The sequence below is a fragment of the Pogona vitticeps genome, chromosome 1, assembly GCF_051106095.1.
Source record: "Pogona vitticeps strain Pit_001003342236 chromosome 1, PviZW2.1, whole genome shotgun sequence".
Classification (NCBI taxonomy): domain Eukaryota; kingdom Metazoa; phylum Chordata; class Lepidosauria; order Squamata; family Agamidae; genus Pogona; species Pogona vitticeps.
In genome coordinates this window covers 151,033,603-151,057,860 of record NC_135783.1, presented here as the reverse complement: position 1 = coordinate 151,057,860, position 24,258 = coordinate 151,033,603, and the positions used below count along the sequence as shown (strand labels likewise).

General features: G+C 39.8%; 1 protein-coding gene across 14 annotated transcripts in view; it reads right to left on the bottom strand.

Annotated features, from left to right (window-relative positions):
* PLCB4 (phospholipase C beta 4) overlaps window positions 1-24,258 on the bottom strand; it is a 354,479-nt gene that overhangs the window by 90,993 nt on the left and 239,228 nt on the right. For all 14 annotated transcript variants that reach the window (XM_073003183.2, XM_078388138.1, XM_073003175.2 and 11 more), the window contains 7 exons: window positions 23,239-23,298; window positions 21,406-21,549; window positions 9,586-9,665; window positions 7,379-7,432; window positions 2,353-2,434; window positions 1,661-1,761; window positions 1,026-1,083 (listed from right to left, as the gene is read on the bottom strand). In XM_073003183.2, the coding sequence (XP_072859284.1) occupies window positions 1,026-1,083; window positions 1,661-1,761; window positions 2,353-2,434; window positions 7,379-7,432; window positions 9,586-9,665; window positions 21,406-21,549; window positions 23,239-23,298 (579 nt within the window). The remainder of the gene's footprint in view (window positions 1-1,025; window positions 1,084-1,660; window positions 1,762-2,352; window positions 2,435-7,378; window positions 7,433-9,585; window positions 9,666-21,405; window positions 21,550-23,238; window positions 23,299-24,258) is intronic.

Below are 24,258 nucleotides of genomic sequence, written 5' to 3'. Positions count from 1 at the left end.
ACCAGCAGAAAGAGAACATCAGGGATCAAGGTGGACAGAAGAGTAGTTGCCTTGCTTCTTCTAATATGGCACCATCCTAAAAGAAACTGATCTGATTGTCATAGGAAATAACTCAGTCTCATTGTTTTGGTGACAGACAGACAGACAAAATTACAGTGGCTCCCAGATCTTGATGATTAGCAGAAAAACGGACTCCACTGCAATCCATCAGAAACCAGATGTCATTACTGGAGTGTGGGATACTTTGCAAAGGTATATTTAGCTCAATGCCTCCCCTGTCTCCTAAAAGAAGGGGCTTTATAATTTTTGGTTCTCCCATCTCTGCACATGACAGAAAAGAAACAGTATAACAGAAGTGGACTTCCAGACTGATAAGAGTCAGCGAGATCCTGACAAAATGTTAAGCCACATCATGAATGATTCACGTGAGTATCACTTGCATTTACATTAACACATTAAGGAATTTTTAAAAATACTGTGAAAAACTTTTCATTCCCTGTTTATTTCAGAAGATACATGATTATTTATTTGCTTTGCTAACAATGAAGCAACATATAGCGATTTGCCAGTACAAAACTTTCTTTGTTACACTACTCTGCATTCTAAAAAACTGCATCACATGTAACTTTTTAAAAATAACAACACATATATCCACTATTGACTTCCCCTTCACTGTCCCCCCAATATTTAGAAGGCTCAACCCACAAACATTTGTTTCCTAAAAACAGAAAGATGTCAAGTCACTTTGGTTAGAAGCACACTGGACACAACACCAAAAACAGTCAGCACACCACAGCTACAACTACAGTAAATAATGAGCACAAGCAACTGGTGAAGCTAACATGAAGCAAGCAGGAGAAGATGCAGGGTTGGCGCTGATTTTTGCACCTGGATATTGCCAAAATGGAAAGATCAGCTCATCAGGAACATAGCAAATGGTGGCATGGAGCATGCAATGAAAAGATCAGAAGAAGCAAGCCACTGCAGACAGACTTGTATGATAGTTAATGTATGAAAAAGCTTACTTCATTTAGAAAGCTCACTAATTGGTCTACCGTTAAATAATCAGTTTTGTCTCCATTGCTGAAAAGAAATTTATTAGAAAAAGTAAGTTTTCATGTAAGATGCTACAGAAGGTATGATTTACATGTTGACATTTTTTTTCATATTCTCAGCATCATCTATTCTATACTGATCTAAGCTGTACATTTTCAGAATGTCCATTGTTATAATGGGTAATTCTTACTATACCTGCTACATAAAGCAGCTTTTTCTCTACTTCATTATGTAACAATTTAAAGTGATTAACAAAGCAACATGTAAGTCTTCTATATCAAAATCTTAGTGTATGAAATTTCAAACATTAAGACTTTCTTAACCTAGTTAGTTTACATATTGTGTTAATAACTCCAAAATAGCAAGTTAATGTTGTAGGTTAGTAAAGCCAGTTCAAAGACACTTCCAGACTCTTCATTAATTTAGAAGTTCCTGGAGCATACTGTCAGGATATTTATTTTGATTAAATATTGGAAGAAGAATAAAAATCTGACTGCTCATATTAACATAGCATAAAGTCATTATATAGTTATAATTACAGCACTCAGATGGAATAATATTCAATTTAAAGTTCAACTTACATATATACATATAATCAACTTACATTTTCCTAAAAAGATCCTCTATGTCAGTACGAGGACATATCTTTTGGGTAAGTTCATAAAATTTTTCATAAGTAAAAGCTGACGGCTCTATTTCATCATTCTGGAAAAATAAAGAGGAAAACTTGACTGTACTTTGTCCTGAACATTTTCTTACTATTTTGATTAAACACACTCAGAATTAACAGGAAATCCAAGTACTGTAATGCTAAACTGATTCTGTTCTATTGGTTCTTACAATGCTTAGATGATACAACACAAAGTTCATGGTCTAATTTCATTAGCATTAAGTGTGCTGGCTGGTAGTGGAAGAACAGACACTCCTAGAAATAAAATGGCAATGTGGCTCACAGGCCAGGCCAGCTAATCTGATGACTCCAAGACTGTAGTCTATGTGATGTTTATTAGGGGCAGAAATTTTGAGCACCTCAATCAGTACAATTTAACCAAAAAGCAAGAGAACTGAGAAATAGCTCTTTGCACTCACAATGAAACAGACAATGTTCTATGTACATCTTCAAAATGTCCTGACTTTAAGCAAAGTTAAATGATAATGTACAAAAATAGCAAGGAACATTGTTAAAAACGGTAGTGAATAAACTTCTACCAATAACCAACCTAACAGTAATGTTAGCCCATGACATTTACCTAGAACTAATCAAGTTCATAATTCTGGAAAATAAAATTTATATACCTTTCCACTTGGAAGACCCAACTCCTTAAGCGCCTGAAATATCACCTTTTCCGTTTTGCCTGATGCAAAAGTTCTGGTGATACTATAGAAAAGGAGGAAAAGTCTATTATTTGAAATGTTTTGCTTAAAATATCAGCACAGGTCATTCAAACACCAACCTAGCTAACACAGACATACTTCTGAGATTGTGACATTGTTAGTTCACACTTGCTCTATTGACAGCTTGAAAATATAACTACAGCACTGCTGTCTTCAAGGACATCATGGCACTCAAACTATTGTCTCACAGACTCTAAAACCATTGGTCAACAATTGTAGCCTTCAAGATGTTGTTCGAGTGTAACTCCCGTCAGTTCTAGCAAACACAGTTAATGGTGAGGGATTATGGGTTGTAAAACAATATCTGAGCAGCTAAAGCTGCCTAACACTGTACTGAACATTGGAATCTATGGGACTTCCATTAGTGTTGACTTAAGAACTCTCATTCCTTCAGTGGGTCTAACTTGAGATGGGAAGAACAACTTAATTTAGCTTTTAATTATCAGTTTCCCCCCCCCCCATCATAACATATTGTGGTTTGAAAGTCTCAGGACATCAGTAGGTGAATTGGATGCATTTCTGTCCTTTATAATAATATAAGAGGCAGGCATGTAAACCAGGCATCTGCACCAAAGATGAGTCAAACCAGTCATTTCTGAGTCAGTTTCACTTTCATTATTTGCTTAAGCTTGTAAGGATAAATTAAAACAAAGCAGAGACCATTTACTGTATATTACATTTGAAAGCCATTTCCATACCCCTGTGAGTGTGGCAACAGCCCTTCTCACAGCATCTTTGTTGCTAACACAGAAAAGCTGGTACTGTATTGTCTTGAGCCCTTGTATCATCTTCCTCCCTCAACAGTCATTCTAGAAGGCATCGGGGATCGAACTCGGCCTGCCTCTAAAGCTCACTTCCTCTTCCTTGAGAGAAAGGAAGGCCTTCTTTCCAACAGATCCACTGTGGAGAAGGTCTTGTACTCCAAAGACAATTAACTTTCTGCCTTGAAGCCCATTCCCCCCCTACCGCTTCTGCAACTACCTAGAAGAAGAATGGAAAACCCGCTCTCCTTTGGCCCTGAAGGAAGCTGAAATGAGAGAGCATGGGTTCTCTTTTGCCATCTCTTCCTGGTTGCTTTGAAGGAAAGGGATCAGCCTCCCACCAGCTCTAAAACAATCACAGGGGAAACAAATTAAGCCCTGAGGCTCTGCAACACAAGAAGATATGCTGCCTCAGAACCACTTTCCTTTCACCAGCAGTTGTTTCTGAGAAGGATTCAGCCCCTTCCACTCATGAGGAAACTGCTTGCAGAAGGCTAAGAAACACCTCTTCACCTTTGTCCATGGTGAGTGTATGTTATGTGCCATCAAGTCAGAACCAACTTATAGCAACCTTAATAGGGCTTTCAAGGTAAGTGAGATATTTAAAGAGTGGTTTTACCAGTCCCAACGCCTCCATGAATTTCCATGGCCACAGGGGATTTGAACCCAAGTCTCATGAGTTCCTGTCTGTTATTCTCTCCACTGCACTACACTGGGTTCACGGGACATACACCAAAACCTGCATGAGCTGAGTGCAGATCTTTTATTTACATTCAGTCTGAATCTATCCTGCCTATCATTTTCATACTGAATATATGCTCATCCACTTTATTAACTGAAAGAACGCTTATTTTACAGCCACATTCTTTTATTTTTTACAAAGAATGCAAATAAACCCAATCTCCTCTCTGCCTTTGGGGTCATTAAGAAAGTAAAAAGAGGCCCCAGCTTCTCTTTATCCCTGAAGACATGCCAAGAATCCCAGAGCATAACAAAAACAAAAAAGGCAGCGCTCTAGAGAGGTTCAAAAGACTTAGATCTCTCCTGTCCCACAGAGCTTAAAATCTAAATGATGACAGCAAGGAATGCAACAGAAGAAAGAGAAAGGGAAGGAGAGGAAGAAGAGGAAATGGTGGCAAATACCGGGACTTTCGGATGGGACTTTTTGGTTAACCCAAATAAAAAAGCCAAGAAAGAGGCCCTTTCATGTGTTTTCAGAGTCTTTTCTGGCTCTACAATAGAGAGCCTCTGAAATATGATGGATCTGGGATCACAAAAGAGTGGGTAATACGAGGGGGGTGTGGATAAGTACTGAGCCTTTCCCAGAAAAAAATTGAGCTAGGAAGCTGTAACTGCCACACTATTCTACATATTTCCCCCAGAAAGTCAATGCACTTGCGACATCTGTCCTGCAGCTTCTTAAGTCCCTGCAAATAAAAGTCTTCCGACTGCTGGTGTAACCACTCATTTGCAGCATTAGTTGCCTCCAGAACACTCCCAAATCGTTGTCCCTTTAGGTGTTTTTTTTTTTAGTCTGAGGAACAGATAATAGTCAGAAGGAGCCAGGTCAGGAGAATACGGTGGATGGGGCATCACTTGAAAGCCTAAGGAGGTCAGTTTTGCCATTGTTTCGCCTGCAGTGTGTGATGAGGTGTTGTCATGCAACAGGATGACACCTTTGGAGAGCTTTCCTCAATGTTCTTCCTTGATGTTTTGCCTCAACTTTGTCAATAAAGCACAGTAATATTTTCCATTGATGGTTGAACCCTGTTGGAGGTAGTCCACCAGCAGAACTCCCTTATTATCTCAAAAACCTGTTGCCATTTGCTTCTGCAGTTACCTTTGCACTCGGAACTTCTTAGGCCTGGGGGAACCACTGTGCCTCCATTCCTTAGACTGGTCCTTTGTCTCAGGATCATAACAGTAGATCCATGTCTCATCACCAGTTACCAGTTTGTCCAGGAACTCTGACTCATTTCTTGCAAAATGTTCCAAAACAGCCACCAATGACTCCATACGTTTCCTCTTTTGTTCGGTTGTCAAATGTCTGGGGACCCACTTTGCTGACAGCTTTCTCATTTCCAAGTCATCGTGGATAATGGCACCAACTCTCTCACGTGATATTCTCAGATCTACAGCAATGCTTTTGGCTGATATTCGGAGGTCCTCCACGATCAGGGATGGCTTTCACATTTGCAGGCACAGAGAAACAGGCCTTCCACTGGGTTTATCACTTTCAGCACCGAAATGGCCAGTTTTAAAATGGACAACCCAACATTTAACTGTTACATATGAAGGGCCACTGTCACCCATACTTTGTGACATTTCATCATGGATCTGCTTTGCACCTTCCTTTGTAGAAACAGGACCTTGATTATAGTCCTATGCTCTTCCACACTGAACTTTTCTGGAGGTGCTGCCATGTTCACTTTGGACCTGAACATGAAAGATAATTTAAAATCATAGGTAGTTGATTTTTGCACCATTGAATACAGACAAATCGGCCAATACACACTGCAATTTATAGCTTCCTAGCTCAATTTTTTTCTGGGAAAGGCTCAATACTTATCAGCACCCCCTCGTAAATGTATTGTATTTCTTTTGTACAGTATTTCCTATTTTGCAGTACTTTCATCGGGACTGCCATGAGGAAGGCTGTCAACAGCCAATAAGGGCTAAGAGAACATCCTAGAAGGTTGGAGGGGGGCGTTTGAATCTTTAGAAAGTCCTGGAGAACTACAGCGGCTGCTCTTTAGCTCCAGTGCCTGTTGACTTGTCCACTGTTGTTGCTGAGAGAGCGCCTCCAACATCTATATTGGACTAGATGTATTCCTTGCTAGTCTGTTTCTTCTACTACTGCTATTCCTCCATTGCGGATTTATTAATTTATTTCTTTGTCTTCCTGCTGTTCCTCCACTTTTGGATTACTTTCTGGATTACCTCGATTCCCTTCTCTCTTTTTTGGCCTTTTTATCGTATTGATTTTTTTGGAGGGATCCTCCCCACCCCCCCAACATTTCCTTTTGTTGTTGTTGCCTGGAGTGCCTGCCTGCCCCTCACCTGGTAGACAACTACCTGAACTATGGACTTAAGTCAGCAAACAGCAAACAGCTGTCTCCTGAGACCCCTGTATCGTATCCTGAGGTTTTGAGAGGGTGATATTTTGCCCTTAATGAACAAGTGCTTTTTTAAATTTAATGATCATTCATGATGACGAATGGTTTCTCTTTTTCATCTGTACTGTTTCTTCATGAGGATGCTGATGTGATGATAAATGCAAACTTTAAAGCAGCTATTCTCAACTTTTTTTTGCCTATGGTCATAAACACAATAGGAATTACAGGCTGATTCAGGATTGTACAAAATTGCGTTAACAAATCTTATGAAGTGGTGTGTGAAGAATTGTTTCCAGTCTCTGATCCTCTTCAAATGTGCCAGGGGCCTCCAGGGAGTCATATGACCTCTCAATTGAGAATGGCTGCTTTAAAGTATTGTTAGGCTTGAGGATAATTGATCTTTTTTTTCTTACATACTGTTGCCCACTTTTGGAGTAGATGACTATCTGCTCCTTTGTCCCTGCTTTTTCTACACTGCTTTTGTGGGTTCTATAGACTCAACATCATGTTCGTATGTAATTCATAATTATTGCTTCATGTAGTTATCCATTGTTTTCGACTCTATAACAATTGGGTTCTCTCATCTTCATTTGTCAATAGAATAAATAAATAGAGATGAGAAGATGTGACAACATAACTTGGCTAGAGCCATAATTTTAGTGGCTTCTTGCCATCCAATCTACAAGAAAGGCCCCTGTGTTACTTCAACTTCCTGATTTTAGAAGAAGTTGCACCTACAAAAGAATAAATAAGGTGGGAAAGACAAATGTCATCCAAAGGTTGCAACATTATTTTCCTCTTAAAATACAAATGAAAAATTTATGAAATATGAAATGAAGGAAAAGAAACCTTGGAACAGGGAAATCAAAGGTCATGAACAACTCTGCTTGGTCCCATAGCCCTTCCAGAGCTGAGGCTCAAGATGGCATAACCCTCAGAAACCACGGACATATATGTCTTGAGATAAACTCTATTGGGCAATTTGTTGAACTTCATCACTGTGTAAGTATTGTCAGGTAGAATCACTGAACAACTCCACTGTGCACTTACCTTCTGACTGGAATCTTGCCATTAGTGTTAGTAAGAAATGCCAGTTTCATCCAGCTATAAGATAAGGAAAAACAGTTAATAAACATTTGTCATAGAAGGAAGATTCTACGAACTGGTTCATATGTTAAAGTAAAGGAGGAAAATATATGGAAAGGTGTGTCACACTCAAAGTAACAACTTAGAAAAAGATATTTTCAAAATCATAAGTGAACTTTAAAGGAGCTTACTTAGAGCTAAGCCAAGCGTTAAGAAGTTTTGACTACCCTGTATTCTATGAGAGAGAACCCCTTGCATATGACTGACAACAGTCCTGACATCAGTCACATGAGCTGTCAAATGGAACCATGTCTCCTAACAAAGGTACTTTTTAAACAATCCTAGAGGTGAGTTTGCAATGAAAAATACTGCTTTAGTTCATTAGCAAATTCACTCTGTCTTCTTGTACCAATAAATCCTACATCTCAGGCTGGCCAAAGATCGAATTTGCTCACAGCAGCCCTCCTCAACTGGTCCCCTCCAGATGTTTTGGCTTAGAACTGTCTATCAATAGCAGTCAAACCAGGAATGCTGGGAGTTCAGCATTCCATACTCTGAAAATAGCCAAGGTCGTAACTGGGCTTATTTAAAGCAAACAAAGGACCCCAACTTGTCACCACAGAAGCTTTGGTCATCCCAACCCCCCATTCCTCAATAACTACGGCTATCTGCGCATTCCCATTACACAGAAACCTGAATGAATGCAACTAATCATTTAATTCTTCTATGTTCAAGGGAAAGTCAAAGAACAGAACACATGCATATTTAATACAGCAGCCTTCATGCTAATGTCCTAATTCTTCTCTCTATGCACCACATGTTCTTGAGTGAACCACAGCAGGGTCAGTTGTTATCTTCAGGATATGTGTCCCCAAACAACAGAGAAGTTAACAGCAGCATGTAATACTGTAAGATACTGAACATGAAAGCCACAACAGCTATGATATAAAAAGAGGGATCATGAACTCTGTCCAGGTCATTTGAAGTGACTAAAATTCTAATAATCTACACTTTAAAAGGGTATGTAGTTGTGAGGTGCGGATAAGGGAGAAGGTACAATACTGAAAGTCTTAACATAGCCAAATGCACAAATGACTGGATCAACAAACATGTAGCGCACCACTGAAATGTAGGCCACGACCTGGGATGTTCTTGGCTCAAATGATACCCCATTTCTAGCAAATGCAATGCAGGGATAATAATGGAAGAATCGCAGAGTGCAGGTAGGTCTGCAGTTCTTTTCATGGAAGGCTTTCCTTTATCAGGTAAAGCTGGTATGCCGGTTTGACAATGGGCTCTTCATTTCTTTCTTCCCCAGACATATGTATCTGCTCAAAATTCTTCTCTGTACCCAGCAGCTTTTCTCCATGGCAGACATAAAGCCTTTCTCAGAAGAAGAAGAAAACTTTTGGGGGAACCAGCATTTGGTGCAGATAAAGGAAGTTTTGCTTTTGTACTTTAGATTGGAAACCCTGTCAAACTACAATCCCCATAGCAGTCTGAAACAGGTAGGAAGATCTTCCCCTTCATACCTCGCTGTTGTTGAAAAGGAAATTCTGGAGAAACAGCAAGGGGAAAATTACAAGTTTGGGAGAAAGGAAACTTAGTTCAAGGAAATCCAGGAAGGGTATAAGGCTGGGTCGGAAGCACAAAGAAAGGGACACATCTTCGAAATGCAGCAGAACCAGTCTTTTAGATGAAGGAAAGAATAAGGCCATTCTAAATCTAAAGGTAACTAGAACATTTGGGCTTAATTAGGCAAACATTCTTCCTTTGGTACTAGGAAAAAAGTTTGAGCAAGGCCAATAACTGCAATGACATCTCTCAACATATTATTATGTCCAGCAGTGAACTCTCTTAACCCCTGAAAGTGTATTTGACTTTGGGAACATTTGTATTTGCAGAACAAATATGAAAAATAAATTAACACCACATTTCTCATGGATGTTTATATTTGTAGGGAATGTCTCCCGCAGACTGCCCAGATTTCTATCTCTTGCTGGTCCAAGTAAGGAAAGGAAATTTTCTGAAAGTGCATGTTAAAAGTATGAAGAAAGAAAGAAAGAAAGAAAGAAAGAAAGAAAGAAAGAAAGAAAGAAAGAAAGAAAGAAAGAAAGAAAGAAAGAAAGAAAGAAAGAAAGAATTGGAGAGACGAAAGAAGAAAAACTTACTGTTTCTTGAGGCATGTCATGGGACAAACGTTGTTTGCTCTGAAGTTACCTATGATGGATTTAAGTCCTTCAATCCATAGCTGAAAGGCAAGAAAGTACATAAGCATTTATCTGTGGGAAATAGCAAAATGAAAAAGGGCATCATAGGCGAATGCATGAGTGAATGGAGGGCATTTCAGTTGTTCTCTTCATATGCTGGCTCCCCAAGCAGCAGAAATAACCAGGTTTATGAGAGGGACTTTTTAATTGGAGAACTTTCAGTTTTCTTTAATATTAATATTAAACTCCTAAAGTCAGAGACACTGGATTCTGATGTATACACAACAACTTTTGTTAGTGTTTAATACAACACCATGCATACAACAAATGTCCTGGATACTTTGTTAGCAAGCTATTATTAGATTTCAGTGGCTTTCATTCACATTTGACTCGATTATAGGTTCCATATCTTGGCTTTCACCTATGCCTGGCAAAGGACACTATAAGATCTGGTAATCAACCCACTCTTCCCAACAGGAAGCAGCATATTAGGAAGGAAATCATTTTTCCAGCACTGAGTTGTTTTACTAGATGGTTCACAATCATTGGTGGCCATAGTAGCACAACAGTGGGAGAGCCCTGCTCCTATTTCTCCTACTTTACTTCATAAAATACTAGTGAAAATATGCAGCAGCACTGGTTGTAACATTTCTTAACTGGATACATTGAAGTCTAAAATGACTGTCAGAGTTGGGACATATTACCCCATCCCATCTGAATGAAGACACCACCACTGGGACCCCTAAGCATGCCCATTGCTTAGGGCACCCTTAGAACCTCCTAAGGAGGAAATCTGCTCACTCCATGCCTCTGTAGGCCTCTCTCCTATCAACTACTACCTCACTCCCTGCTTCAAATTACACGAACTGCAGACATATGCACTAATTAGGGAAGCTGATTAATTATAGACTTGTAGGCTGGTTAACCAAAACAAGCTTCAAACACACACACACAGACCTAAAATTATTAAAATTAATGTATAATTAAAACTAATTAATCCCCAAGTGTGCATCCATGTGGTCCCCTCAGTATGCATCCCACTGTTCAAATACATGGTTGTGAAGCTATGGTTCTGACAGGCACACATCTTCCAGAACAAATTTTGAAGGTCCACAAACAGCCCGCATGGAAAATAGGTTTTTTTCTCTCTTTCCCATTGCAATGATGCAAGCCATTCCAGAGATGGTAGAACTAACTCGATAAGATCCATGCCATCCTTAGCAACCTTTTTTTTCTAACCCACGTTTTGTCACTCTCACAGGAGCATGTTTGCATGGAAACAGTCAAGTTCTGGAAAAGAGGGCTGGCCATGAGCTCGTAACAAGCTAGGTCTCAATTTAGACATAGGGAAGTTCTTGGTTCGTAATGACTATGGGGTGAAGATGAATGCTTTACTGTTATGGCATCAACATCCCAAACATTGGCTATATCACTCATCATAAATTGTATAAAATGGACATCTTTAAAGTAAGAGTGTTGGAGGTAGATCACTGGGCGGTCTACCTATGAAAACACTTCTTCCCCATGAAGCTGGTAGAGAGCACAAAGAGCTGATTGTTGTGCTGGTGTTGGAGAGATCATCATCATATCATCATCATCATCATCATCATCATCTTAGAACTGCAGAGCTGGAAGGGACTCTAGGGATCATTGAGTCCAGCCCCTGTCAAGGAGGCACAGTGGGGAACTGAACTCTCAACTTCTAAGCCACTGGCCTATCCAGCACTTCATAAGCAACAATTCTTTTTCACTCTCTCTCATCAAAAATGGTAAAGTAAGACAACTAATTCTTATTTGGGAGACATGAAGGAAACTGTTTTGCTTGAGTTGTTGCTGCTCTACATAACTTGGATTCCTGAACTGAGCAGGGGGTTGGACTTGATGGCCTTATAAGGGCCTTCCAACTTCATGATTCTATGATTCTCTACCCCTCTATTTAAACAGCACTTGGAACATGTTAACATGCTGTTTCTCTCATATGAATTTCCTTTTTTAAAGAAACCTGTACATGCATTTAGGTTCTGAATTGCTTACACAACCAACTACTGGTCATTAACAGATAATAAAAACAAAGTGGAAGCAGCTGATGCATTCCTTCACACAGTATTGACTTTACTGTGTTCTCTATTCACCTATTTTTTTAAAAAAATCATGGCACACAAAAGTGTTAAATGACCATATGTGGTGAAAAGCTAAGTCTCCCCTCCCTGCCCTCCAACTGATTTTACAAATTCACACATAGCACGGAAAGAGACAGATTCAAAGTAAAAGGTAAATTTTCTTTTACAAAAAGGATAGCCACCAGGTGTCAGTAAAAGCGTGGTGTACTGCTCTGCTAAGACCATAAACAGAAATTTGAGCTGATCCTAAAAGTTCTGTTGTGAAATGATTTTACATCTCTTTTAATTCTAGAAACAATTTAAAAAAGGGGAGGGAGGCCAGGACTGTACAGAAAGGTCATTTGGGGAGAGGGGAGTTTTTCATTTGACATCTGCCATTCAGTTTGATATCATCGTGTCGCCTTCCTATGTTAATGAACAATGGCGTAAACACAGATGGCATATATAAACAAAGACAGGGGTGTCTAAAAATGTCTAGAGTGTTTGAAAAGGGAGGTAGCAATTTCCAAAGGGGTTGCAATACTAATTGTAATTGCAAAAATAATACGAGCTCGGTGACATACTTGTGTGTACCCCTTAAATGGCTGTAAGAGGCAAGTCTTTCTGTCTATCCATCCATCTACACACCTATCTACCTTTCCCTTTCCCAGAAGGTCTGACAGCACGTACAATTCTCCACTCACATGTTAAGCTTGGATGTAGTAACAGCACAGAACGAACAAAACAGGGGAATCTGAATAAGTGTCCCACCTAACTCTTAATATCCTAGTCACTGAGTTCCACTGGCTCATCTAACAAATAATCAGGCTTACCTCTTGGTAGCACAGAGCAATACCTAAGTCCTCACCCTATAGCTAACTTTTATCCTGATCCTGACAGAAGATCAATCTATGTTTTAGTTTTAATCATTTTATATTGCATTGAAATACTGCATTTGTTTTATGAGCTGTCCATAGAACCTCTCGGAATCTCCCAGGTGGCACAGCTGGAGGAAGCTGGGAGCTGTAGGTCAAAAAGTAATATTTTCAAGCTCTGAACTCTATGTATGTATGTATGTATGTATGTATGTATGTATGTATGTATGTATGTATGTATGTATGTATGTATGTATGTATGTATGTATGTATGTATGTATGTATGTATGTATGTATGTATAAACACACACACACACACACACAAACACACACACACATACACACACAAATAGCTACTGTTAGCATATGGTTGTTGTAGGTGTTTTGGGCTGTTTGGCCGTGTACTAGAGGTTTTTCTTCCTAACATTTCGCCAGTCTCTGTGACCAGCATCTTCAGAGGACAGGAGTTCTGACTCCTGTCCTCTGAAGATGCCAACCACAGAGACTGGTGAAACATTAGGAAGAAAAGCCTTCAGAACACGGCCAAACAGCCTGAAAAACCTACAACAATCATCGGATCCCAGACGTGAGAGCCTTCGAGAATACAGCTGCTAACATACCTGCAGAAGACTCAGAGAGAGACTATATTCAGCAAACAAAATGGGAACAAAAATTACCCGTATTTTTCGCTCCATAAGACGCACCTTTCCATAAGATGCACCAATTTTTTAGGAGAAGAAAATAGGAAAATATAATCTGTTTTCTTCACTCCATAAGACGCACAGACTTTCCACCCCCCCTGTTTTGGGGGAAAAAGTGCATCTTATGGTGTGAAAAATACAGTATTTTCACACGTGACCTCTCTGAAGTCACAGGTAAAATGACCTACAAACAAGACTAATTAATTCTCCATTCTGTTCCTCAATCTCTCGCCCCATCCTGAATACTACTGTGGTGCCCAGAAAAGAGATAACTATGGAAAGCCACACTTCAGCCAAAAGCCAGTCAAATATCCCATCAATGCTTTGAGCTCCAAGAGATGCTCAAAGAGCCTACTCTATATCTAAGCACAATGAAAATAAGTTTTGTTTGTCTGGAAAGACACAGGATAAAGAGACCATTCAGAAAAAACATTTTCAATTAAAATTTCCCAACTGGGGCACAGATTACAATAAGGAAGAAAACAAAGTACGCTTCAAACTAAACAACAATGCTTCCCCTATGAAAGCTATGGCAACAGTTTCTATTTTTAGAGCAATATTATTCTTTGTTGGTACCCTTTTCTCTGTTGCCTTCCCACTTCCCACTTCTTCCAATGTATAAGATCTGATCTATTTACAGCAGAAACTTGCCTTTTCATTCTGGCAGCTCTACAAAATAATATACTTTACGCATTTTAGTCACACACTGTATACACAAAAACAGTATGGAGCCATTTACAAAGAGGCATGATTGTCTAGGTTAATTTTTGGAGGACACTGGTATCTTTTAAACCCTGACATCACATATGTGGAGACCTTGTGTATGAATATGGAAATGTGACTTGTGAAAACACTGAATGTCCTGGATCACAACAGGTCACAAGACTATGGACAACATATGTGGGAAGCAGCCAGGTGGATCAACAAGACTAAGAAGCAGTAGAGAAGGATGTAACAAAAAAATTAATTAAAGGCTTTGCCCTCATTCCTAGCATGATTTCATTTGCCCTGCACCATGCTTGGCTACACCGCAGAAGCGTCTGTGCTGCAAGGTCAGAAGACCTGCAGTCGTAAGATCGAATCCATGCGACAGAGTGAGCCCCCGTCGTTTGTCCCAGCTCCCACCGACCTAGCAGTTCGAAAGCATGCAAAATGCAAATAGATAAATAGGTACCATCACTGTGGGAAGGTAATGGCATCTGGTGCCTAGTCGCGCTGGCCACATGACCACGGAAGATTGTCTTTGGACAAAACGCTAGCTCTATGGGTTGGAAATGGAGATGAGCACCACCCTCTAGAGTCAGACACGACTGGACAAAGTGTCAAGGGGAATCTTTACCTTTACCTTGCCACTATTCATGTGAGGTTTTGTGAAGACATTAACCCGCAAGGCAAATGACTGCAGTATCTGAAGCACCCAATTCACATGATCAGTGGTTCCTAATCTTGGGTAACCCAGTTGTTCTTGGACTGCAGCTCTTGGAAACCCTGGCCAGCATGGTTGGTGTGAAGGCTTCTGGGAGCTACAGTCCAAGAATGCCTGGCTAACCTGCTGTTGAGCGTCACTGCTATAGAAGACTACATGTTCAATGTAATAACCTTTACAAGGGAAGCGTCTATGACCTTGTCCTCAGTTTGTGCTCTCTTTTTTGGCTAACTTTTGAGGCAGAGTTAAAGAGTTGCTAACTTTTTTCAAATGAAGGTTACTATAAAACTTTAATCCTTGAATAATGCAACACTTTGGTTTCTAGACATCCTACACAAGCATACCAGCAAGACCTCACTGAAATTTCAGATTTAATTCCTTCACTCTTTCCTCTTCTGCCCACAACCCCTTTTTAAATCTAAGAATTTGGTCCTTACGATCAATAAAAAATTACATCACGCAATGAAAAAACACCGTATGGGCCATTATCCTGTTGTTGTTATGTATGTGTGTAATAGCAAACACAGAAGTAGCTGCAGCAATGGAGGGAGGTCTGGTCACTTGACTGTTTAAAAGGGCAGCTTCTGGCACCAGGCAAATGCCCACACCTCACTACATTATCATGGCTGCTTCTACGTTTATAGTTATACTTGCAAAAAAAAAAAAAAAAATTAACAGGATATTGGCCATCACTTCTAGTTAGTCACTTGCCCCAATATTATTCCTTTTAAATGGCAAGGTAAATTGCTTTGTACCTTTTCATCTAGCAGAGCAAGAGAGTCACCCATAAGCAAGTGGGAAGTTTCTAGAAATCTAGGAGATTCCAAATATATAGACGTTCCTAAAATTCCCCTAAAGTTTTTTTTTTTGAATTCTTCCAAAAATGGGACAACAGATTGTGCATGTGTTTATGCTTGCATATCCTATACAACTGTTATGACTACATTAATATAGTGTGCATTAGTACCCCAGTTTGGTCAGTAACTATATTCATTCACTACAGTGGACCCTTGACTTACAGATGGCTTGACTTACAGACTTTTTGAGTTACAGACTTCTCTGGCTGCAAAATTTAGGTTTGACTTGCAGCCTGAGAATTGATTTACAGACCAGAAAAAAACCAAAATGGAACAAAAATGGCCTTTTACGGGATTAATCGGTTTTCAATGCACTGTAGGTCAATGGAGACTTGACCTACAGACTTTTTGACTTGAGAACCGCCTTCCAATATGGATTAAGTTCTCAAGTCAAGACCCCACTGTATTATAAGAGCCATATTTATTCACTGACTTGGAATTCTCTCCCCCCCTTTTTCTTCTCTGCCCCCCCCAAGCATGTATGACAGAGTGGGAGATGCAGAGCTTGGCAAAAAAAATTGTGAAAAATCTCTTTCAAGATTTTTTTTTTTCTTGGAAAAACTGGTTATATAAAAAAAATTTGCTGGGGCCAGCAAAAATTCTTGACTCCAACACAAAACTCAAAGTTTTTCCCTGTCTATTTTTTTGCAATGTTCATAAAGCACACACACATAGAGCAAACACAAAAGGACTAATTGATTGGTCAAAAAGAAGTGAACACCCCACCCATTCCAACAAGGTAATGGTTACTGAATCTCACACAAAAAGATTATTTCACAATTTGGGCAAAGACTATTCTTGGCAAGGGGAAACACTTACTGAGAATGGCAGTGAAAATCTCACCATGTCACAGGTAAGAAAAAAAATGTGACGTTTATCAGCAAGCAAGTATTCACATCCCTAGGCAAAAAGAAGGAAATGGAAGATAGCCGTGCCACAGATGAGCAAGTAGATACTGCACCAACTCGACATCACCCACACGCATTGTACCCTGAAGGGAAGTGGGGATCCTGGGTTGCTATTCCCCTGCGCCTTGTGACACAGCTAGGCAAAAAAGGCCATGGGAAAACATAGCAGCAGCATATGGGCTCAGAAATGAATGGGCATCATTTTACACACTTATCGATGTAGGGTACACATAGCTAGCCCTCCAGTCGACCTACTTCCTTTTCATACAATGAGCAGCAGCCTGAGCCCCTGGCACCTGCGGCTGACTGGGTATCTTGTTTTGTCATTGTGGTTCCTTAGTTTAAGGGAGTGGCGAGGAGCCCAGGGAGTGGAAAGATCTCATGCAACAAACCTTTCCAAGCCAAACTAAGCCTGGAGGAAAGACATTTCTCTCCCTATGTTACAGAGCCAAGAAGTGATGCTCTCCTATTTCTAGACAGTCGAAAATTACAGGAGCAGTATCACAATTTTTTAGCTTCTGGATGGAACAGCACTAACTGCCTTGGCAATAGCTGTTTAGCAGAACACAGCAGAGTCAAACAGATACCCCGACAGAAAATAGCAGTCCCTTAGTAAGTCGGCTTGTACAGCTACACTCTTGTGTTAGAGAACTCCTGAGCATGAATCAACAGCAATGGTTTTACATGGAATTAGCCAACTGACTCAGTTCTTTGAGTAACAACAGGATGGCAACAGTTTAAATCTAGTTTAAACAATTAAGCTGCTTAAAAATTTCTAGGAAGTTAAACTAGTTTCAATCTGAATTGGAACTTAAACTATTTTATGTCACTGTGTCACACCAAAGGAAGGTCTGAAAAGCAGCAAAGTTCTCCCTATTGCAGTTGCTCTTGCTACAATCGCTTTCTGCCATCATTTTCCTGGTCTTGCAGGCTTGATCTCACAACTTGGGTGGGATATGGGATTGTCTGATCCCTTCCTCTCCCACACAAAGGCTCTCTTCCTTCTGTTCAAGAACAGGTTGTGTACAGCGCACCTTCAGAAGCTGTCATGCTCCAATTTGGGGGATTAAAGTGCAGGATTTCCCCCCTCATTTTTAAAATTGCATCCTTGCAGATGAAGCAGAGGTTAAAGCCGTTTTCAGCACAATCCTTTATATGTCTGCTCAGTATGGATCAATCACAGTGGGAATCTGTGACCCTCTGGACAGCCCATCTATCACCACCAATCAGTGCAGCCAATGGTCAGGGATGACAGAGATTATAGTACAACAACATCTTAAGCATCACAGATTCCCTATCCCTATTTGAGACTACTGTATTTCCTATGGAATAAACACAAAAACAAAACAAAAAATTGTGAGAAATTGTAGAAGCTGGGGGTACCTATAGTATATAGACTAAGCCATAGCAATCGTACATTCACATCGATATACCCATGAGAATATTGCCCAATAAATGCAAATAGTTGCTTTGAAAATAGGTCTTAGTTTAAGATGCCATTCAGGAGTCTTGGCTGTTAGGCTAAGCTTCAGTTTTCCCTGGCAGGCTGTTTGCACTTAGATGGAGCTCCCCAAAGTAGCATCTTCTTGAGAATATTATCTTCTCACACATAAACTGATATGCAAACATGCCATAATGTTCCCAGCCAAATTAAAATTAAGCAGTCAGCCTAAATCTATTTGTTGTGTACATATAAAATTGTGCTGCTACTTCTTACAATGGTATTTAAAGGAGTGAATCAGCTGTGACATAAAAGGCGAAAGAACACACATCCTGCCACAAAAGTTATGGTTCCAGGTTTTCCCCCCAGCATATTTTGCAACAAAAACGGAAGAGAAACATATTTAGCTGCTATGAGGCTAAAATTACAGAGGGACATGCCTTTGAGGTGTTGATCTCTTGTGGAAGATGTTGGTGCTTTACTAATTAGAGTTCACTCTCTATCAAGCCATTACCCTAAAGATGTTCTGTGACAGAAACTGACTTGTATCAGTAAATCAAGTGGAAGAGCTAACTTAAAACAGACCATGAATAAAATGGAAACATTTTTTTACATGTTCCATTTGTGAATCTCTCTGGCCTTTCTGTTTTGTCCACAATAAAAGATCTTTCTGACAGCCTTGAAATACTATGCATGGAAGAGTTTTCTGAGTACATGCTGCTTTTATTACATGGTTAGCAGCCACATTAGGAACTTACTGATCTTTGGCATGAAAGGGAGATTTTTGTTTTAAAAATCATTTGTAGTACCAGTTTGTCAGGATCATGAATGAGGAGGAAACAATTAAATGTTCCCTCATCATGCACTGAAGTCCTGAGGAAAATCATCCTCTGCTCACTGAATATTAAACTGGGAAGAATGAGAAGATGCTAATTTAGGGAAACACCATCTAAATGGAAATCACCCACTAGGGAGAACACGACTCAATACGCTTGCTGATTCTACAATAAAAGTAACACTGAGTTTAGGCCAGGCTCACCATTTTTTCCAACATAGCTGATCTCTTAATATCTATAGAATGTGATCAAAAACCACATTTTGTTGTGATATGCCTTAAACAGTGATGAAAAACTTGCTTATGATGACATGTGCTCCCAAATTATTTTCCAAAAAAGGATAAGGGAGGTACTGTAGTACTTTTGAGACTAACAAATTCATTCAGAGTGAGCTTTATTGACTGTAACCAATTTCTCAGACATATCAGTTATGTCTTTCATCTAATCCAAAAAACTGACACTGAAATGGATGCCTCTTAATCAGGTATTTGGTTTTTGTTTAATCTCCAGTTTTCACTGCAGGAAACCAAGATGACTATTTCTCTGAAACTGATTCTCCACATCCTAAGAGCCTCGTGGCACAGTGGTTCAAACGCTGTACTGCAGCTAAAACTGTGCTCACGACCTGGGGTTCAAATCCCAGGTAGCCGGCTCAAGCTTGACTCAGCCTTCCATCCTTCTGAGGTCGGTAAAATGAGTACCCAGCTTGCTGGGGGGGCAATGTGTAGCCTGTATAATTAAAAAATTGTAAACCACCCGGAGAGTGCTTGTAGCGCTATGGGGTGGTATATAAGTCCAATAAATAAATATAGAGCAGTGGTCCCCAACCTTGGGCTTCCAGATGTTCTTGGACTTCAACTCCCAGAAATCCTGGCCAGCAGAGATGATGGTGAAGGTTTCTGGGAGCTGTAGTCTAAGAACATCTGGAGGCCCAAGGTTGGGGACCACTGCTATAGAGGGCATACTGCAAAACTGCGCAAAATTATAGTGCTTGTTGCTTTTCGGCATACTGTAGTTTTTAAAGATTAGAATCAGCAGATGTAATCCGCCCCTTTTTAAAACTATCAATCAGTTGTTCTGTGCTTTCCATGCCTATGGGTGGTTTGCTTCTCAAAGGGAAAGGTCACTAGGTTTGCACACAGAGACACTTTGTGCAAAACTATGGAAGTTCTGATGAAAAAAAAAACTCTCCTTGTCTCATTTCCACAGTGGAAGTGACAAGTCTTTCAGGGATTGAAAATTCCTCATCAAGATGTATCATTGTGCCTGAATCAATGATAAAGAGAATCAAGGAAGCCTCACATTCCTAAGCCCAAATAATAGGCTTGGATTCCAATTTTTTTTATAACTAAAAAAAACCCACTTGGCTCTAATATGATTATTCACATCACTGAGACAGTATTAAAAACCATTAAAATACTAAAGCAGAAAGCAAATGTGGGAGGCCCCAGGGTTCAGTCTTAGAGCATATGCTTGGCACACCTCAGTTCCCCAGGCATCTCTGGTTGAAGGCATCTCACAGGTGAGTACGTTGGCAAGGACTAAAGCCCTGGGGGATTGTACAGCTAGGCTCTAAGCAGAGCAGTTATCCTACTCAACATATGGCAATGTGTGGCAGCTGCATGTGTTTATCAAATCTTGATCCAAATATTCATAAGATGGACAGAGCAATTCTGTAGAGTGGAGAGAGGACCCCAGGCATGAGAGCCACCACTTCCCAAGCTTTGCTGGGTTTGTGCTCGCCAGAAAAGAAGGTAGGGTGGCAGATTCTCCCTCTCTTTCTACTGGTATGAAATTTCCTGTTCTTGTCCTTTCCACTGGTTTCAGTGCTAGGGGAAATAACACCACCCATTTGAAACTGGAATTATTTCCTCCTCATTTCAGGGATGTGTCTGAAGAAGAATCAAGTGGATTCAAATCCTCTTCTAATCACCTCCTGACTTGCCCTCAGAATCCCCCCCCCTTTTTTTAGCAACCCCACCAGCAAGGCAACCAGAGCAATGGAAGGATCTATTGAACAGAAGATCCTAGGGCAAACAATAGGGTTTGGGGGTGTTTTCTGTGGGGCCAAACAACAGTACAGAAAGCATATTATTATTATTATTATTATTATTATTATTATTATTATTATTATTATTATTATTATTATTATTATTATTATTATTATTATTATTATTATTATTATTATTATTATTATTATTATTAAAGAATCAATGTTTAGTTTTCCATCTAGTCAGCACAATGGACAAATACATAAATATGCTTTTTGAATAAAATGAAGATTGTAATCAATTTTGCTCGCCATTTTTGTGCAGAAGAAGGTTCAGGAGTAAGAGGTATTTAACAATGTTCCTTTAGAACTCCAGTTCTTCAAAGAATTACTGATAACATCTCCTAATGCAGTTTAATTGTTTATTACATCCCTCCATATTTCCTAAGTTGCACTTGTAATATTTTCCTACACAGTGGAAACACCCAAACAATTTGAAAAGCACTACTTTAACTAAATAAAGATAAGTTATCTCATTTTCCCCCACCCCCAATACTTGTTCTCTACTGTGTTCTTTCAGTAAAACATAAGGGATTTTTATAGAATAACAATGCAGCAAACGTTGCAACCTCTTTTAAAATGCAATACCTTAGCTTCGTCGGTATTTTCTGCTACCATGTAAGTGAAGTTGAGATTCACTAAATCTGTACCACTACAGACACATACTATACGTCCTTCCAGTTCATTTTCTGCTTTGCCAACAGCTTCAAGAGCACTTAAGATTTTTGGATCCTGTTAAGAAACAGTGAGTGCCTTGTTAGACATCTGAGGCTAAACACAAAAATAATTCTTCATTTTGTTTTTCAGATATTTGACCTGTAAACATTTTTTCTTTGCCTCTATTTCTTGTTTTTGTCAGCATTTCAAGTACAACTATAAAATCTTGATTTCATAATCACCTGTTGAATAACACTGCTAAAATATGAAAGCAGATCTGAGTGTTTCAAACAGATGTCTTATTCATAAGATAGAAGCCTTTACATGCCAGAAAATTAGTAATATTTTATTAACATTCAGACTTTAGGAGAAGTGCAGACATCAACAATGATTCTAGTGTTATCTCTGCACCTGTCTCATGTAGGTGAGATATTCCAAAGTTTCCAGCTTCTGTACCTTATTTAATCATCCCTTTGGCATCACATAGTCCCTCTCCTGGTAGTGTTAATTTTCACTGCCATCAGTTTTTCCATATCCATAAGATAATTCTCAGACCTACAATAACCATAATCTTAACATAGCAGGGATAACATCACAGGTCCACAGAAATCTATGAAGACCAACATACATTTTCAGAGGTTAGAGTTTTTACTGCGAACAACGGAACCAAAACACTTCAAGAGTTTGGAAGAGCTATTTTCTTTGGGACTACAGTTAGCCACACTCATTGTGGGATTCCAGGGGCTTATAGTCCAAAAAGTAACTTCATCAAATTTGCATGACCTTTTCATGCTATTTTCTGAGCCATACAAAAGCTACCCAAGAAGAATTAACAGAGATTATCAGTTTAAGAAACAGACCTTTATCTTGTTGCCTCTGAAGACTAGATATAAACCACAACAGAAGGAATAACTAAACTGGAGGAAAATTGCATAGACTCTATTACTTTATTTTGCGATACAGTTTGCAGCTTCCAGTTTAAGAAAGCTCTTCATCACCAAGCAGCCTAGCAAATATGTACCTCCCCTTGCTTCACTGCTCTCACATGATTACACAAGGAAACAGCATTCTGGGTATTTCTTCATCTGTGTCAGAAACAATCCACTGATGTTTCCGTAGTGGAAGGAGCAGCTGACAGGGTTCTGTTGTTGCCCAGGGGACGACCAAAAGTTTTCACAATCCTCCCATTCTTTACAACTGCAATCTCTGTCCCCCCCCCCCCCCCATTTTGAGGGCTGAATGAGTGAGACCCATGTCTGTATTGTCTTACCAAAGTTCCATTAACTTAATGGGTCTGTTCGAGTTAGGAGTAGCAATTTGTTTAAGTTGGCTGCACGTATAATTTACACTTTGAGCACAATCTCACCAAGAGAAAGTAACTTTTAGTCTCATCTATTTAAATCATGAAACATAAGCAAGTATTTAACACTCTGCCACTGGAATTTTTAAATAACTTTCAAAAGCCTAACTATAGCTGGACTACATTGTTTGAATACAGATTTCTTTCTTTCTTTCTTTCTTTCTTTCTTTCTTTCTTTCTTTCTTTCTTTCTTTCTTTCTTTCTTTCTTTCTTTCTTTCTTTCTTTCTTTCTTTCTGTTTGAAAAGCTGATTTGTGGTGCAATTCCTTCGTCCCCAAGGAGGCCTAGTTTTTAACACTTTTCAACATTTGCAGGTAACACCCTTACAAAGGAAGTTTCATGACCGGTCCTCAAATTGTCACTTATTGTATAAAACAATGCTACAAAATAGAATTACAGAAATACCTTTGGTGCTGTGCCAAAACGGATACTGTTGATTAAGGAGCATTCTAAAACTTGGCCTTCCTGGAACAAGAAAGGGAACAGCATTAAGTGCCAAGGTTTGATGTAACCCAAAACATACTGAAATAGGAAATGAAGCAAATATTAGACATGAGCAGAATTCATGATTACAGTTAACTAGATCTTTTTTCTACCAGTTTGGGTTTACTCAAGGGTGGGGATCCTGTGGTGCTCCAGTGGCTGTTGGATGTGTGACTCTCATCAACTGCAGCCAGAGCAGCCAATGTTCAAACATAATGGGAGATGAGCCTTGGAACAACTGGGGAGTCACACAGGCTTTGCCCTCACTGAAAGCTTCTAAACCTGTGATCCCACTGCTCCTAAAAGGGGTAGAGAACCTGGTGTCCCACCAATGTTTAAGGCTACAACTCCCATCGCCAATTACCACTAATTCTACTGGCTGGGGCTAATGGGAACTGTTGCTCCAAACATCAAGAAGACTCCAACTCACTAGATTCAGGTCCCTCCTTCCCCATCTGCAATTGACATCAAGTGAAGAGATAGAGTAAAATGAATGCTATACCAGAACTACATCCTGAGTGAAGGTCATGAAGGAACAAAGAAGGGTAGTTGCTATGCACCCAGAAAAGCCATCAACACAGAGTGGCTGGAGAGAGGCAGACAGAACCAATGGAGGATCACATATTACTAGAGATGGGGGTATTTGTATACGAATACAAAAATCCCCCCACAGGTAGAGATAACGAGGGTCTGGCCCCATGGGACCGGATGGTTCACTCATGATTCCAATAGATTAGCCAGTCCTGGTGGAAGGCTGGATGACGAGTCTCTCTGCTAGGTTGCAGAGTTGCTAATCCATGGCGAGCAACGAAGCGATAGGAAGGCTCTGTCGAGCTTGTGGCAGTGGCAGTTTCGTGAGTGGTCCATCCTCCCCCATGGGGCCAGACCCTTGTTATTTCCACCTGTGGGGGGCTAGTCATAATTGTATATTTGTACATATTA